The sequence below is a fragment of the Astyanax mexicanus genome, chromosome 7 (assembly GCF_023375975.1).
Source record: "Astyanax mexicanus isolate ESR-SI-001 chromosome 7, AstMex3_surface, whole genome shotgun sequence".
NCBI lineage: Eukaryota > Metazoa > Chordata > Actinopteri > Characiformes > Acestrorhamphidae > Astyanax > Astyanax mexicanus.
The window spans coordinates 52,892,268-52,909,591 of record NC_064414.1 but is presented as its reverse complement, the minus strand read 5'-3'; the positions used below and the strand labels follow the sequence as shown (position 1 = coordinate 52,909,591).

Here is a 17,324-nt window from a genome sequence, read left to right as displayed (position 1 = left end):
ACATACCCTAAAAATTAATGTATTTGTCAGTGGACAAATTTACAAAATCAGCAAGGGATCAAATACTTATTTCCTTCACTGTATTTAGTTTACTATGCAAAAAGTTACTTTTATATTCAAATTTTTAATATTTTTTGAAGCTTTTAATCAGTTAAGAGTTGAGTTGTTCTGTTGTAGAGTGGTTAATGGAGTTTATTCTCAGATATTGTATATAATAAACCCGTTATTTACTCTTTCCTGTGTCCGCAGCGACGCCGGCCGCTCTGAGTCAGCTGTGCAGGTTGAGTATTAGAGAATATTTGGGCCGGACCCGACTCCACCTCATCCCCCAGCTCAGACTGCCCAGCCTGCTCCACAGATTCCTGCAGTACAGATAGACCTCCACCTTCCCTCCTTCCATCTCTCTCCTTCTTTACTCTTTACTCTCTTTTACTTTCTTCTCTTCTCTCAAGTGCATTTATTCAATTTTCCTTTATAACCTCAAACACATAACACCCACTTTCCATCACCTGTAGTTCTTTCTTAAATACTGTATGGAGTTTAACAAATACTTAACCTTAGTGTATGTCACAAAAGTGTGTACACCCCTCCCAGTTTTGTTAATATTTGAATTAATCTTTGCATAGGACAACTCTAAAGATATGACACTTTAATATAATGTAATGTAGTCAGTGTACAGCTTGTTTAACAGTGTAAATTTGCTGTAAATTGTCTCAAAATAACTCAAATATGTCTCAAAACAGACCATCCAACATATTAACGACCCCAAACACACCTCTAAGATGACTGATGTTCTTGCAAAGGTAGCTGAATAAATGCAAATAAATGTATGTAATTTATACAATATTATTTTCTGGATTTTTTTTTTTGATAGTCTCTCATTATTTAAATTAACATACCCTTAAAATGATATACTGTTTATGTCTACTATGCAAGTTATGCAAGTTAAATTCAAATTACATTCAATTTACACTCCAAATCAGCTCTTAAATCTTAGGGGTGTGACGAGACACTAATATCACGAGACGAGACGAGACACGATACTGGGTTCACGAGAATGAGACGAGACGAGATTTAAAAATAAAATTTTAAAGAAAACCTCAAAAATGAAAAATGGCTTGAAAACTAGAGTTTTATTTGACAAAATCATATAACGCAAATATTGATTTTATAAGAAATAAAAATAAGAATAAGAATAAAAAAAAATTAAACTTTTCTAGGTCTTTTATAGTGCAAACAATAAGTGCAAACCATAACCAGTCATATTAACCCTATGGTTTGTGGTTTTTCTCCTAAATCTCTTGTAATTTAACTATGCAGAACCATAACCAGTCATATTAAGACTATGCTTGAAGTGAAACAGAGACAGAACATGTTTTTAAATACAGTACAGAGCTAAGAGATTAGTACAGCTGTCTATGAAACAGTCACGTGTAGGATTTACTTACAGTATTTATATACGGTTTGTGTCTTGTTGGTCACTCTGTTACCGTTTATTGTTTCCACTGGAGCCAAAATGCAGCCAGACATACAACTTAAAAAGGGGGTATGCAGCCTAAGCGACGCACAGGGCGCTGCACTACAGGGGGCGCCAAATGAAAGCCCCAAATAAATTTTCTCTCAGGAGAAACAGCCAATCAGCTTGCTGGTTTTGCAGAGCACAGTGGGCTAGTAATAACAGAACGTATCTCCCCCCCCTCCCCCCACGGGGGCGCTGATACTACGTTTGCAATACACCACAAACAAAAAGTAGTTGCACTCCTGATGTGTTGCCAGATCCCGCTTAAAAACTCCACACTGAACTATTTTTTTTTTCCCGCGAGACAGGTTAAAGCTTGACGAGAAATATCGTCACGTTTAATCTCGCGAGATCTTGTCACACCCCTACTTAATCTCAATTAATAGTCCTGTTGTTCGGTTGTAGTAGTTGATGTAGTAGTTGTTCAGTTGTTGTAGTTTTTCAGTAGTTCTGATGGTCTGTTTTGAGACAATGTTGAGTTAAACAAGCTTTGTACACTGACTACTTTACATTGACCATCCTCAAACGAATGGTCAAAGGTATAAAAAAATAAATATCTACAAAAATATGAAGGGTGTACTCACTTTGAGACATTCTAAATTACAGAAACCACCTAAAATTAGCACTTCTGTTGAATCAAAACCTCATATTTCCATAAAATAAAACCTTTTAGAGACATCACTGGTAATTATCATTACCACCTACTGCACTGCACTGTCCACTGTGGGTGGTAATGTTAATCTTCTATCGCATATCCCCAGTACACATGTGGCACTCTGGCTAGTATTCAGCATCACTTACAAGATAACACCTCACAACGTATACAAGTTCGGGCATTTTCAAGCCATGCCCTGAAGTTACACTTAATAAATCATAAAACCTTTCATGACTTTTGGCCTGCCATTGTAGAACAATTTCCTTTACTAAACCTATAAATTCCCCTTCCTTTCAAGGGTTTTGTTGAATTTTTTCACAATGTTCACGCAGATTTTTGAGGACATTAAATTATATTAAAACGTCACAATGAAAGGAAAGGGTTACTGACTTAACAAAACAAGACCTACTAGTACTAAAACAGGGTTATTTTCAGTGGCAGAACCAATTTTAGTGCTGATTTTGATCATTTTATATGGTTTCAATTAAAAAAAAAAAACATCTATTTTTCCCGTTTTCCCTTTGATTTCAGAAAATTCCTTATGTTGCCATTGTTCTCTTTTGAATTATTGCACTCACTGTAACCTTTAGAGACACTGTTTTTACTGTAAGAAACTTTATAGTTAAATTACTTAAATTATGTTTAAAAAGGGAAATCTCTACATTTTACGAACTTCTTGGTAGACATTTAAAAATGTAGCACACAGGAAGTGATGTATGAACTGATAACTGAACTGATAACAGCTTTTGCTTTACTGTAAAAATACAAAATATGGAGATTCAAGGTTTTGTTCCAACAGTGATAAAGTGCTGTTTTTACCTTTATTGTCCTTTAATGAAAAGCTGATTTCTATGAAGCATTTTAATCAGATGGACCCATTAAATAACAATATTTTTTACTATGCTACCTTAAATAGACATTATCAGAAGTGTCAGAACATATAAACATTTTTGGGCTTGTGTTCACACTGTTTATTATTTAAACTGGTTTGGCTGATAAATTAAATGTCCAATTTCCTGTTTTACTGTAATCAATCAGCCAGGATGTGTTCAGGGCATAACATTATTTTAACTACAGAAAGTAGTGTCTTATTTTATTGGCAGATATTCATGGCTAATTCAATAAATAAGTAATTTATTGAATGCCTTTTACTACTTTACGTTGCACCCATTGCTGACACAGATGTGCAAATGCACACATAGCTTGTCTTGTACATGTAAATTATTGCAAATAGAATAGCACTCTTTAGAGCAGATAAACAAACATGGCATTGGGTGGCATAGTGGCTTGTGCCAGGTTCACACTACACGACTGGTTGTTATGTAATTAAAGAGTCCTTCAGTTGTTAAGACCATTATTACAGGGCTGGCGGTCACAAATTACACTATTTCTCACTGTGGGAAATTGCCGGCTCATCTGCTGCATTCAAGAAACTCGTTTATCACGATAAAACACCTGAACTAGCAATGCCACGCTTAAGAATCTATATAGAGGAGAATACGCACTTAAAGTGAGTCCAACATATGAAGCAACTGAGTAAAATCAGAGTTTATAAATGTCTGATCAGTTTTATACTGAAATATGTACTTATTTCCTCAACACAGAACTATATGAAATGTATCAGCATCGCAGAAATCATTTTTTTTATCGTTTTATCTCCAGCTATAAGTCTTTTAAACACACTCTTTTACCTGTATCTCCAGGTTCAGCTCGCCAACCAATCAGCTTTACAGTGTAAAACCTGTTTTCTGTAGATAAAATGAAATATATAGACATGCTTTCTTTGCTGGTTTTAGTAAAATACATTACTTTATTCTACTTAAAATGAAAGAAATACTCAGATCAAGTAGTTCATTATTATTTTTAATTAAAAAATTTTAGCTTTTAGCTCCGTTCACCTCATTTATAGATGATTTACTCACGGACTCCCTCTAGAGTTTAACAGTGATTTACTGATATAACAGGGGGCAGAAAGTGGTCAGACTCCATAAATGCAGGGGGTGGTTCTCTCTTTCTCTGTGACTTAAGTGGCAGTATGTAGCTGCTGCTCCTGACTCCTAGTTGCCGACTAGGTCAGATACCTAGCATGTCAAATATGTGCAGGGCATCTGCAAATTGTCGGCGATCAGGCAGCGATGGATCAGCAAGCGTCTTTCAGTAGTTCACAGTAGTTAATTAATTTAATTATTTACTTATATGGATCTACTTAAATAAGTGTATTTTTATTTTGTCACTGCTTTTAATAGTTGTGTAATGGTGATAGTATGTATGAAAAGTCTGCTTATGCAAATCAATTGATACTCCACAGAGACGAGAGAGGAGAATAGGTGGAAAAACAAACACCTCAAAAGAGGTGCAGAAAAAAAGGCGGGAAACTGAACAAAGAAAATACCACTCTTGGCTTTTACAAACAAAATACAGCTTTCAGCTACACTTTGTTTTAAATCTGAATATAAGTTATATAGATGCTTTCTCCTTTGGTTTCTTTTATGACTTTTTTTCTTTACTCTTTCTTGTTTTTGTTTCTCTCCATAGTTTTTTTTTTTCTCTATTTCCTCTGTTCTCTCCTCTCTATATTGTTTTTTCAATCTGTTCTCTTCTCTTATTTTATCTTCTTTCTATCTTATTTCCTTTCTTTCTTGTTGTCTTGCTCTCTTTTCTTATCCTTTCTGTTATCAGTCATCCCTCTACAAACCTGCAACAGAGAAGTGTGGTAGTGATGGGTCTGACGACCCTGAAACCTCGACACATGCGCCCAGCTGTCAAGGCGAAACCCCGTGTCGGTGCGCGTATCAAGTTAAGGAAAACCACGTGACCGATACACTTCCTGTGTCGTTTGGTAGCCATGGGTCTGACGACACTGAAACTTCAGCGCATGCACCGAGCAAACAAGGCGATCCCCTGTGTCGGGCCGCGTATCATTTTAAGGAAAACCACGTGACCGATGCATTTCTTCGCACAGTTGCTTGCAATGACTTTCTTAGTCCAGCAGATGTCGCCATTAAGTGATACAGCAACACAGTTTCAACACAGTGTCGATACAGTTTGGGAAATGTGCCATACACCCAATGAGGCTTCATCTGCCCATCACTAAAGTGTGAGTTTGACTGGGGGTTTATATAGAGTGCTGCACAGGTGCGGCTGGTTGGTGTTAATCACCACCGGGGATTCTGGGAGTTGGAGTGGAAAACCCAACTCTGCCATTTGCCTCCTACACCTACCAGCCCCCTGCTGGCAGTCTGGGGTGCAGCACTTTCCATTACACCAATTAGATTATGTTGATTATGTTAGATTATGTTAGATTATATTAAGTGAGGCTGTACATCTTTACAGGGACTAGTATGCACAAGGACACTCTCTCTCTCTCTGTGTGTGTGTGTGTGTGTGTGTGTGTGTGTGCATTTGCACATCTGTGTCAGCAATTGGTGTAACTTACAGGAGCTGAGTGCGTTCATCAGAAGTGATGTAAACCCACAATTGTTGGTTAGTTGAATGTTTTCTAAACATTATACTTAATGTTTACGGAGCCACTAAGGTAATAATGCATGGCCACGACTTATTAAGGCGTGGGAATGAGATCCTAATCCATGGACACAACTTATTAAGGCATGGGAACAAGATCCTAATGTGTGACCACAATTAACACTCTTTAATTATCTTGTTTCCATGGATTAGGATCTCGTTTACACTTCTTAATTATCTCGCTTGCACAGATTAAGATCTCATTTCCACTCCTTAATTATCTTGTTTCCACGGATTAGAATCTCGTTTCCACTTTTTAACTATCTCGTTTCCACGGATTAAAAACCTCGTTTCCACTCCTTAATTATCTCGTTTCCATGGATTAGGTTCTCATTCCCACACCTTAAAAACTTTTAAAAACTTTGCTAAACTTTCTTGTAACATTCTCTGTTAGCTGGGTAAGGATAAATTGTGGATCACTGGCACGTCCTGGCTGTAAAAATTGTGTAGATCTGGGAAAAAATGGGAAATTAGGTACATTTAATTATTAAACATTTCCTTAATGTGAAGGGAAGTACATAACACACACACATAAAACACTTTTCACACCCTGCACTGTTTCCTCTGCTCTCTCCTTCTCTCTCTCTCTCTCTCTCTCTCTCTCTGTCTCTCTTTCAGATCACATGTGGTTCAATCACATCCTTCAGAACTAGTGTAGAATATTCACACCTGTACAGTATTTTTCAAAAACAGAGCATGATAAAAATATTAAATCTCTATGGAAATAAAGAAATGATTTATTGAACAATTTCATCCAATGTCTTCTTTTTCTTTCACCCAGAGGGACTAGGAGGTGGGATAATATATCAATATTCTAATATATTGTATTGTTTTTGTTTGTGATACAGTATCAATATGTGGCTTTTGCTATACTAACCTTTTTCAGATAATCACACTAATTTCAGTATCAGACAAATATAACCTGAGTAAATATATAATTTACATAAAATATAATTGATTTAAGGGGAAAAAACTATCCAAACCAATCTAGCCCTTTGTAAAATACGTGTTTTTCACACAGGAGTAGATTGGTCTGGATATTCTTTTTTCCTATAATAAATAAAATTATAATTTAGAAAGTGCTTTTTATTATTACTCAGGTTATCTTTGTCTGATATTACAGTTTGTTTGATAATCTGAAAAATAACCGTGAGACAAAAAGGCAAAAACAAAATAAATCTGTTTGTTATATCAACTTTCATTGAGACGCAGATTTCATTTTCCAGCAGGACTTGGCACACTGCCCAAAGTACCAATTGGTCTTATATTATGTTCTAATTTTCTGAAACACTGATTTTTGGGTTTTCATTTGCCGTAAGCCAAAGAAATAAACACGTAAAATAGATCACTCTGTGTTTAATACATCTATATAATATATGAGATTCATATTTTAAACCAAATTACTGAAATAAAAATTAAAACTTTTCAATGATATTCTTACATTTTTTGAGATGCACTAGTGCAATGTAACAAAGATACCAAGCTTGGTGCAAACCTAGAAAAGCCCTAAGAGAAGAAAATACTGAAAAATTTATAAAAATATATATATTTTTCATTAGTATGGTAAAATCATTTTAATCAAGCACAGATCCAGATTAGGATCTCGTTTCCACGGATTAGGATCTCATTTATACTCCTTAATTATCTTGTTTCCACGGATTAGGATCTCGTTTATACTCCTTAATTATCTCGTTTCCATGGATTAGGATTTTGTTTCCACTCCTTAATTGTCTCGTTAATTACCACAGATTATTATCTCGTTTCCATGGATTAGATTTTACGTATGCACACAAAAACTATTTAGAAAAATCAATAAATTAGGTGTTACATTAATTGACTAATAAAATAAAAATAATTGATAAGATTAATTGACAAAAAATCATTGAAGGTCTTTAATGAACCCAACCACTCATCAGCCAATCAGAAGCGAGAAAAGAAGAATCGGAGGCATCTGTATACTAGACTTAATCATTTTAATAAGAATCATCAACTTATGATCACAAACCAGCGGCGGCTGCCTCGTCTCGTCCCCTCTGTCTCCTCCTGCAGCTCAGTCTCACACGTCGCTGTTTCTCCTCCACATTCATTCCCTGTCTTACATTTCACAGATTACAGCTTTATAAAAAATCATCAGGTGGATCAAATGAGTCACATGGTTTTATATCCTCTGCCCTACTGCTGTCTATGAGCGATGGACGATGTAGGCTACACCCTGTTCAGCTGTGGAGTTCAATCACAGACTAAAACAAATATATACATATACAATCAATTAATCAATCAAACAAATAAATACATACATAAATACAGTTCACAGTGCATTTCCATGAAAATAGTCTCGGATCACTATTTTTTTTTTTTAAGATTTACCGGCAGCAAACCAACAGTACACTGTTAAAAACTGTTAAAAAAAAGGTGATTTAAATCGTTCTTTGAGTGACATCATAGAACGTAGATAACAATTTCTTGTTACTAGAACATATGGGAAACGTTCCTAAAATGTTTTAAGAGTGGATCATTTTTGGTTGTCATTTGGTTTTCTAGGATTAACTATTCTTTTTAAGGAAATACAACGTTCCAGATTGTAAAAAGTTTCCGGAATGTTCTTATTTTCATAATTTAATGATATTCGGGGCACTATCTTGGTGTGGCGCAGTGGATAACACCACTAGCTGCTAGTAAACTTAACAGATTATGTGGGAGACTGGGGTTCAATTCCCTGTCTGAGTGACTGTATGCTGTGCTTCACCAATAAGAGTCCATGGGTAAGACTCCTAACACTACATTGGTCTATTTCTGTAATAGGAATAACCTCTTCAAGTCACTTTGGATAAAAGTGTCAGCTAAAATGCTGCAAATGTAAAAGTAAATGAATATATCTACACTGATGGTGGTCTGGAAATCAGGTGTGTTCAGGTACATTTCTGGTGGATCGCTATCTTTATCTTAGCAACAGAAAACATAGTTGCACCACTGACTGAATACAACCTAGACAGACATCAACAGTCCATTGCTATCTTGGCAGTGAATTAGTTGGACATGTTCAGGTAGCCGGGCTGTTAAAATAGCAATCCGCCAAAGTCAGAGGGCACCTAACGGCCAAAAGACACCCATGATTAATTAAGAGAATTAAAAGTACATTCCCTTTGTGTGTTTTGAGCCGATGCAAGATGTACTTTTCCCGCTGTTACGATAGCAATGACACACCCACACTAAATCCTTAAAGCTGCGTAGTGCACGACTTACAGTTTGCCAAGAGATTGCTAAAATTGTGATGAACAATTACAATCAATTTGTGTTAAAAATCAAGTTTTAAGTTTTTAGATTAATTGTGTAGGTTTATGCATTAACACGGAAATGTTTGTCGACACTCCCAAATCTACGTTACTTGCATGGTTCTTTGAGGATCTTTAAGGAAACTCTTTTATTTGCAATGAAGAACCTTTAAACTAAACGGTTCTTTAGATATTAAAAGATTCTCCACAGTTATCTATAGAACCAAAATAAGTTCTGCTATGGCATCACTCAAAGAACGCTTTAAAGCACCTTTCTGTATACAACCCTACATCATGAAAAGTTAGGACAGTATTGAAAACGCAAATAAAACATTTGTGCAGTGTTTCTCAAATTTATTTTGACTTCTTTTTGACTGCAGACAGTATGAACCCAACAGGGCCATGCAGAGACATTCTAAGGGGCAGACGCTCAAGATATCTCATTTTGTGTTTCAGGTTATTTTGTCCTATTCTTCCTGCAAACACGTTTTAAGGTGGAAATGATTTTTTTTATATTGGGGCAGGGTATTTTATACTGCAGCCACAGCCTCTTTCTCTTTAGCCAGGCGTTTGTAATGTGATGTGTGCAGCATATGGTTTTGCATTGTCTTGTTGAAAAATGCATGGACACTGTAATAGGTTACGTAATGTGAGAGTTTTCATGTGGATGGAAGGCCAAATCGGTCTTTTTCTTGTTTTTGAGCCGTGCAAGGCATGTTTTTTGCGCCCTCAAGATACCAAAGACTCACCGACACGCCCTACATCCGGCTACGTGATCCGCAATTGACCGTTGCGCTATAGATCAGACTTTTTACCTTTCTATAACCATTAAATAAGTAAGTAGAACATCACCAGAGTGAGTCCGAATGCACTGTCTGCTCCATGTGCTTTGTGTTTCTCCTGCCCCAAAGCTGACTATCTGGGTCTGATTACAGCGAGATTGGGGTCAAACTTGCTGTTGAAATGAACTTGAATTAACAAAATAATAACGCATTAATTATTACAAATTAAAAGTGCGTTAACACGTTAATGTTGACAGTATTGCCATTATTTAATATTCCTGCTTACCATCAGTATTGCCTAATTGTAAGCTATACTCTTACCTGTAAAACCTGTAATTTTTAACCAGATAAAAATAACATTTAGCAAATTTTAAGTGAATCTCTTGGGTTCATACTGTCTGCAATCACACATTATCTACAAACACTTGAATTTTCCATACTGTCCTAACTTTAACTATTTCTTGTAATCTAGTATTGTAGGAGTGTAAGAGTTTTAGAGTTGTTTTAAACTCACACAGGACAGCAGATAGATGGTGAGAGATGGTTCTGTAGTTGGCTACACTTGAAGTTTTGACTCTAACGTCTGATATTCATGCCTCTAATGTTTCACACCGCACTATAATACAGTAACTGTAGTTCAGTGTCGTCGTTTTATCTCCTAGTTTAAGGCACACGCTCTAGACACCTGACTATCAGCAGAACCAAAGATTCCCTCCATACGAGAAGTGTCTCTGTTTCTCACTTCTGAGCTCCTTCGCTGAGTTACAGCGTCATCTTAACATATTGCCCAAGTTCTCATGGATTGTATGATACAGTGGCCGGATTCACAAAAGATTTTTTTTCCTACATAGTAAATGAATAGTGAAGTGATCTATCAGACTATGAAGGAACACATAAGGAATAATGTAGAAACTTAAAAACAGTGTTAAACAAACCTAAATACTGTAAATAATTTAGGTGCATTTAGAGGCTGGTAACTCTGATGATCTTATCCTGTACAACAGAGGAAACTCTTGCTCTTCCTTTCCTGTGATGGTCCTGATGAGTGCCAGTTTTATCATCTATAATGTTTTCTTTAAATAGTTTTTTTCTTTACTTAGTTGAGTAGTTCTTTCTTCTCATAATCTGGATTCGAACATTACTCAAATATTCACTATTCACTGTATACCTGTAACTCTACCTCTTCACTACTTTACTTTAACTGATGCTCTCAAACACTTTATTAAGAGACAAGAAATTCAAGTAATTAACTCTTGATGAGTTCAGCACAGCTGTTAACTGAAAGCCTGAATTCCAGGTGACTCTACCTCATAAAACTGACTGAGAAAATCCAGCAGAGATGTGTAAAACTGTCTCTGTCTAAGGAAGAGGTGCTAATTTGAAGAATCTAAAATATAAAAGATATTCTGGTTTATTTAACACTTTTTTTAGTTTACTAAATAATTACATGTTTTTCTTTCTCAAAATAATGAAACAAAACAAAAAAAAAACTAAATTTTCTGTTATAACTTTTCTCAGGAAAGAAATAAAACAAAATTCATATTTAAAAATATATTAGTCAATTATTTAATTTTTCTAGCAAAGCTTTTGTGAATCTGGGCCCAGGTTTGATTGTAATTAAACAATAAGCACATTCAATAAATCATAGTAATAGCAATAGTACCAAAAATCAGTGTTATATAAGCTCACCCTTTAACATTGAAGCGGACCTTCTCTTAAATAACACTAAAATAAAAATCCCTGAATAAGAAGCAGCTGTTTTAAAGGGGGGTTCCACCTGATTTTCAAAATTAGGTCATAATGAAATGTAAACACTGAGTGTGTGAGTGAGGCCAGTGGAGAGTGGGGTAGCGATGCTAACAACATGATGCTAACACATCAATGTCAAAAGTCCAGCGTGTTTTACCATTTTGAGTGTGTAAATTAACTTCTCGCGAGCGCAAAAAAGGGGATTTTGTGCGCTCTGAACAGATTATCTCTCTCGAGCTTCATTTTTCTCCTCTCAGATGTTTTTTTTTTGCTCTCGAATTCACAGTTCTCCTCGCACGCTGTATGAATTACCTGCGGCTGCTGTTTTCGCTTGACTGACTGTTTTACGCTTGAGTTTTGAAAGGGGTGGTTTTGACAGTTTGGGGCGGGGCCAGGGTCGCCTCCCTCAGCGAATGGTATTGGCTGATATCTCCAGGGTTTGTGACGGACCGCCTACTAACAACAGCCAGAGGAGGGCGGGGGCAGAAGGACGGCAGGAGAGTTAGCTAACTGGCTATGCTAACATTCAAACAACACGCTCTCCGGCGCTGTCTGCACGGGTTCAGCACCATGGAACGAGCCCCTGGAGAAGCCCTGGAGATATCAGCCAATAGCATTCGCTGAGAGAGGCGACCCCGGCCCCGCCCCCAAACTATCAAAACCTCCCCTTTCAAAACTCCAGCACAAAAAACTTGCTCGAGCAAAAACAGCAGCTGCAGGTAATTCTCATAGCGCACGAGGAGAACTGTGAATTCGAGAGGAAATAAACACCCGAGAGGAGAAAAATGAAGCTCAACGCTTTTTTTGCTTACGAGTTTCACAATTGTGCTCATGAGAAGTTAATTTACACACGCAAAATGCTAAAACACGCTCGTGACTTTTGACATTGATGTGATGCCATACTAACGTGACAATGCTAACATAGTGATGAGCTAGCTAACCTTAGCGGGGAGCTAGCTAACACACTAATGTTACTGGGGAGAGAACTAAGCTAGCAACAAGTTAGCTAACCTTAGTCGTGAATCAAAATGTTCCTTTCTATAATTATTTTGGTTGAGGGCAAATTAAAATAAAATACAATTTAATAAAAATGAATGGAATTCGATTAAGTTTTAGAAGAGAAGATACTTTAATATATTTCAATTTCTATTTTTAAATCTTAATCTGATCTCGGTCTCGTCTACTAAAAAGTCTTGGTCTTGACTTAGACTCAGCTATAGTGATCTTGACTACTTGACTTACACACTAGTTATTAGAGACACTTTTTCTAAAATGGGACCAAATAAATTGTTTAATAAAATTCATCACATTTTGAAAAACTTGTGGAATTCCCCTTTTAATCTATTAAAGCTTGTTTTGTGGTTCCTCTTAAATAAATACATTTATAAATAAATAAATAAATAAATAAATGTGCGTCTACAGCTCATCACGGAACAGACACCCAAAGCTTAGCCGGCTGAACGCTAAAAGCAGCAATAAAAAAAAACTAATACATAAGATTTTATCATCTAAGAACCACAGAAAGCAAAAAAAAAACCCTCCCAAAGCAGCAAGCAAGCGAGCACACGTGCAGAAAAAACCCAACCCCAAAATCAACTCCAGATCTGTTCCATGTGTGTTAAAATTTACAATAAATACAATCCAGAACTGAAACAAACCAATAAAACCCAACCAAACCTAAAAAAAATACAAATATAAATAAAAATAACATCTCCAACATCAGATCCACCAATCCCAGACTTCCACTCCAGGCCTGGAGGCACCTGTTGCACCTGGATCTATGGTGAAGCTAAATAAGCAGTGTGTACACGCCGTGTGATACACACACAAAAAAAGCATCTTCTGAATCACAGTTAATGTCCTCCTCCTCCTCCTCTTCCTCATCACGTCCCCGCAGGCCTCCTCTTCCTCTCACAGAGCCGAGGCCTGTAGCCCCGCCCACATTTCCCGCTGCCGTCCTTGTCCTTCGACCGGACTGAATACTGCTTACACTCCTCTTTTGTGTGAGAGAATGAGTGTGTGTGTGAGAGAGTGTGTGTGTGCAAATGATTGTGTGCTTAGAAGGGGTTAAGGCGTATCCCCGTCCCCAGCGGAGAGAAAGGGTTCACCTTGGCCCACATCAAGGCATCGTTGAGGGAAATGGATGACTTGCCGTCCTCCAGGAAGAACACCGGACCCTGAAAATCAGTAGAAACATTAGAGGAACGTTAGAGGAACCAAGCTTTTACTGTATTAGTGCTTCATGTAATCAATTGTACATTAATTTTTACATTTAAATAATGGCGTTATGGCATTCTGGTGTCCTTTCTACGTTTACAGACACCATTTTATATTAATATATTGTATTTTTCAGAGTACAAGTTGCACTTAAAATCCTTTAATTTAAAAAAATAAATGAATAAAATGTCAGTGCACCTTATAATCCAGTCCACTTTATGTATAAACTCTACCAGTCAGGTGTTAAGGAGCAGTAAAGTCTCTCCGCTGAAGTACAGCGTTATAAGGGTGAGTTTTCAGTAAAGTTTCTCCAGCACTAAGGCTGGAGCAGCAGCATCAGAACTGGCCTCTAAACACAATGCTAGCTGTTGGACTGTAGTCTGCAGATTTGTTGTGTAAAAAAAAAACAAGCTACGCAGGACGAACCGCTAGCTGATAGCGTCCTGGGTTACCTAGACACTCAGGGTTACTCAGTTTAGCGCCATCGGGCAGCATTTACATACCGCTATTGCTTTGATTACAAACGAAAGAAAGAAAGAACAAAAGAAGCACACCTACACATGTGTGTATATTGATTAGGTCTATAGCCCCACCCCTTAACACCCAATCAGGGGACAGGGATGTCACAGACCCCCCTTAAAAAAATAAAATTAAATTACATTTAAAAAATCCCGGACGAGCCCCCACATTTGTCACGACTTGCTCTATACTTCTAAATAAATGAGGGACACTGTGTTTAAATGGCAAAAAATATCAATTGAATGAAAAAAAATGACATTTTATAAACAAAAAGGTGGCCAAAGAAACTTTAAGGATCAACAAAAATAACTAAAGCAAACAACAGAACAAAAGAAAGGCCCCTCAAGCACACCTACACAGGTGTATATATTGGTTATGTCTAAAGCCCCACCCCCCCAACACCCAACACCCAATCAGGGGACAGGCAAATCACAGTGGCTAATGCTGCTGCACCCAGCCTTAGTGCTGGAGAAACGTCACTGAAGTACTTGTATTTATTATATTATATTCTGCTACTGTGATGTTCACATTTTCACTCACCTGTACACCTGTACACCTTTGTTACTGTGACGTGACATTAACATGATTTGATGATTTGATTTGAATTGACTTTTGACATTGAATTACCCAACAGTAGTTGACGAGCTGATGACAACATACTCTACGAAAAACTAATCATTTGGATGAGTGCTTGTGAATAAATCTACGCCGATGGGTGTAGTGGTCTGGAAATGAGGTGTGTTCAGAATAAATTCAGAGTATTGCTATCTTGGCAACAGAGAACACAGCTGCACCACTGACTGAAAACAACCTAGACTAGAAGTTAACAGTCAAATGTTTATAAAGGGTTTATAAATGGTTTACAATTAGTTTATTAATGGTTACTAATTAGGTTGTAAATGCCTTTAAAAGCATTATTAATCAGTTATAACACATACGTAGAAAGGGCAACAATGACCTGTTGTTTGCCAAATAGTGAACCCACAGCCGTCTATATTGTTGCTCTTCCTACGTGTTACGTGTTATAACTGATTATTAATGATTTTTAAGGCATTTACAACCTAATTAATAACCATTAATAAACTCATTGTAAGCCATTTATAAACCTTTTATAAAGGTAGTCTTATTTTAAAGTGGTACCGTTTATTGCTATCTTGGCAGTGATGCTCATAACGCTTGGACACTCCCAACTTGAAATGGAATCGTTGGGCACATTAAGATAGCTGCGCTGTTTAAATAGCAATACGCTATTACGTTATAGAGTGTGTGTGTGTGTGTGTGTGGCTTGCCTGTATCCTGAGGCCAGTAAAGCAGGAGATCTGTACGTCGGAGTGGCTGGGCAGGCTGGAGCCTGTGACGTAGTCCGGCCCCTGCAGGCCCCTCAGAGGCTCCTCCCGCATTCGGCTCAGGAGCCGGCTGTACTCAGCTTTCTGCACCTCCATCGGGGGAGTGTAAGGCGTCTCCTCTGCTCCTCTGATGGAAAAATTAATAATTACGACTCAGAAATGAAACTTTTCTTTAAACTCAGCGGCATTCAAATTTTCTGAGACAATGATTTTTGGATTTTCATTAAACTGGGGTTAAATTTGATTTTATATTGAATTGGGACTATCAATACTAGGACCACTGTAGCAGGTAATACAGTAATATTATGGAATTTATTAATTTTGGTGTGTGTGTGTGAGAAACTAACTTGTTAAGCGAGTGTGTGCAGGCTCTCCAGGCTTCCAGCTCCACCGACAGCTGCTCAATCTGCAGAGGAACAGCCACCTCCCTCCTCTTCAGCAACTGACTGAGAGAGAGAGAGAGAGAGAGAGAGAACGAGAGAGAGAGAGAGAGAAAGAAAGAGAGAGAGAGAATGAATATGGGGTTATAATTCAGAAATGCAGTGCTATTTCTCCAATATTTCTACTTATATTAAATCAATGATTCAATCAACCTTTATTTTTACTCTGTAATACATGAAGGGTAACCCTTATTTTAAATTCAGCCGAGAATTTACAACTTAAAGGGATAATATCACAATATTTCATGGTATTTTCACGATTATGATACTTTTGCCAATATGACAAAACACTGAATTTGAAAAATTATTTAGTTTTTTTTATATTGCATGCAATATGATATGGCTAACTGAGATAATAAAAAAGAATTTTATCAGATTTGTAACAGAAGTCAATGATCCAGAATGTCATGATACTAATAATCCTAATACTGTAATGCACTCCAAATATCTCCATATATCCAGGATTAAAGTTATATAATCTGTCTCTAGTAGATATACAATGGGAAATGAGAACAGTGTGAATTTCCCTTTTGATAAAAACAGCAAAAAGTAGTACCCTGATGTGATAATTTGGGGTGGGTGATATGGCACCATATTTTAGGGTATAATACCATTTACGATATGATATGGCACACCCCTACTTCATAAACTAAACAATACAAATGAAATGGTAAACATATTAGAAAAACATGCAAGCAATATAAGATTTAACTAAGAAGAAATCAAATAATTCAGAATAAAAGATTAAATAAACAGGCTAAAATGTGAAGCCATAAAATAAAGAGATAAATAATTAAAATAATAAAAGATAACAAACACAAGGAGTAAAAAAATAAGAAACTAAAATAACACCAAGGTTATAAAGAAAGTAAGAGATGCAAATGAAATAAAAGGTATTTTATTAAAGGATAGATTAAATAAAATGACAAAACAAATGAAATAAAATAAGGTAAAAGGCCAAATGTAAGACAGGGAATAAAATAAATAAAAAAGGCTAAAAGGTAAAGCAGAACATTAGATAAATTAAAAAGCTGCCGGCTGATATACTGTGACCCTTACCTTGTGTACTCATACAGCGCAGGCACGATGCTGGAGTACTGTCGCCCAATAGCCAATAAAGCTCCAATATACCCACAGAGAATCAGCAGCTCATTACGAGCCCTAAAACACAGAGAAACGCACATATATAAACATCAGTCTTACCATGCCTCTATACTCCACAATCTCATAACTCATAATAAAAAGAGAGTTATGTTTCTGCATATGCACAGGACATACAGAGGGTCAAAATTACGTTACTAGC

General features: G+C 36.7%; 2 protein-coding genes across 4 annotated transcripts in view; one reads left to right on the top strand and one right to left on the bottom strand.

Annotated features, from left to right (window-relative positions):
* The window catches only part of asb5b (ankyrin repeat and SOCS box containing 5b), a 36,812-nt gene extending 30,363 nt beyond the window's left edge, over positions 1 to 6,449 (top strand). For all 3 annotated transcript variants that reach the window (XM_049481406.1, XM_022667699.2, XM_049481407.1), the window contains one exon: positions 250 to 6,449. In XM_049481406.1, coding sequence (XP_049337363.1) covers positions 250 to 377 — 128 coding nt within the window. In that variant the 3' untranslated portion in view covers positions 378 to 6,449. The remainder of the gene's footprint in view (positions 1 to 249) is intronic.
* Positions 6,450 to 12,372: 5,923 nt separating this feature from the next.
* Positions 12,373 to 17,324, bottom strand: part of wdr17 (WD repeat domain 17) — a 55,695-nt gene continuing 50,743 nt past the window's right edge. The window contains exons 26-29 of the mRNA XM_049481375.1: positions 17,081 to 17,182; positions 15,929 to 16,027; positions 15,525 to 15,708; positions 12,373 to 13,676 (exon numbers count right to left, since the gene is read on the bottom strand). Of these exons, the coding sequence (XP_049337332.1) occupies positions 13,557 to 13,676; positions 15,525 to 15,708; positions 15,929 to 16,027; positions 17,081 to 17,182 (505 nt within the window). The 3' untranslated portion in view covers positions 12,373 to 13,556. The remainder of the gene's footprint in view (positions 13,677 to 15,524; positions 15,709 to 15,928; positions 16,028 to 17,080; positions 17,183 to 17,324) is intronic.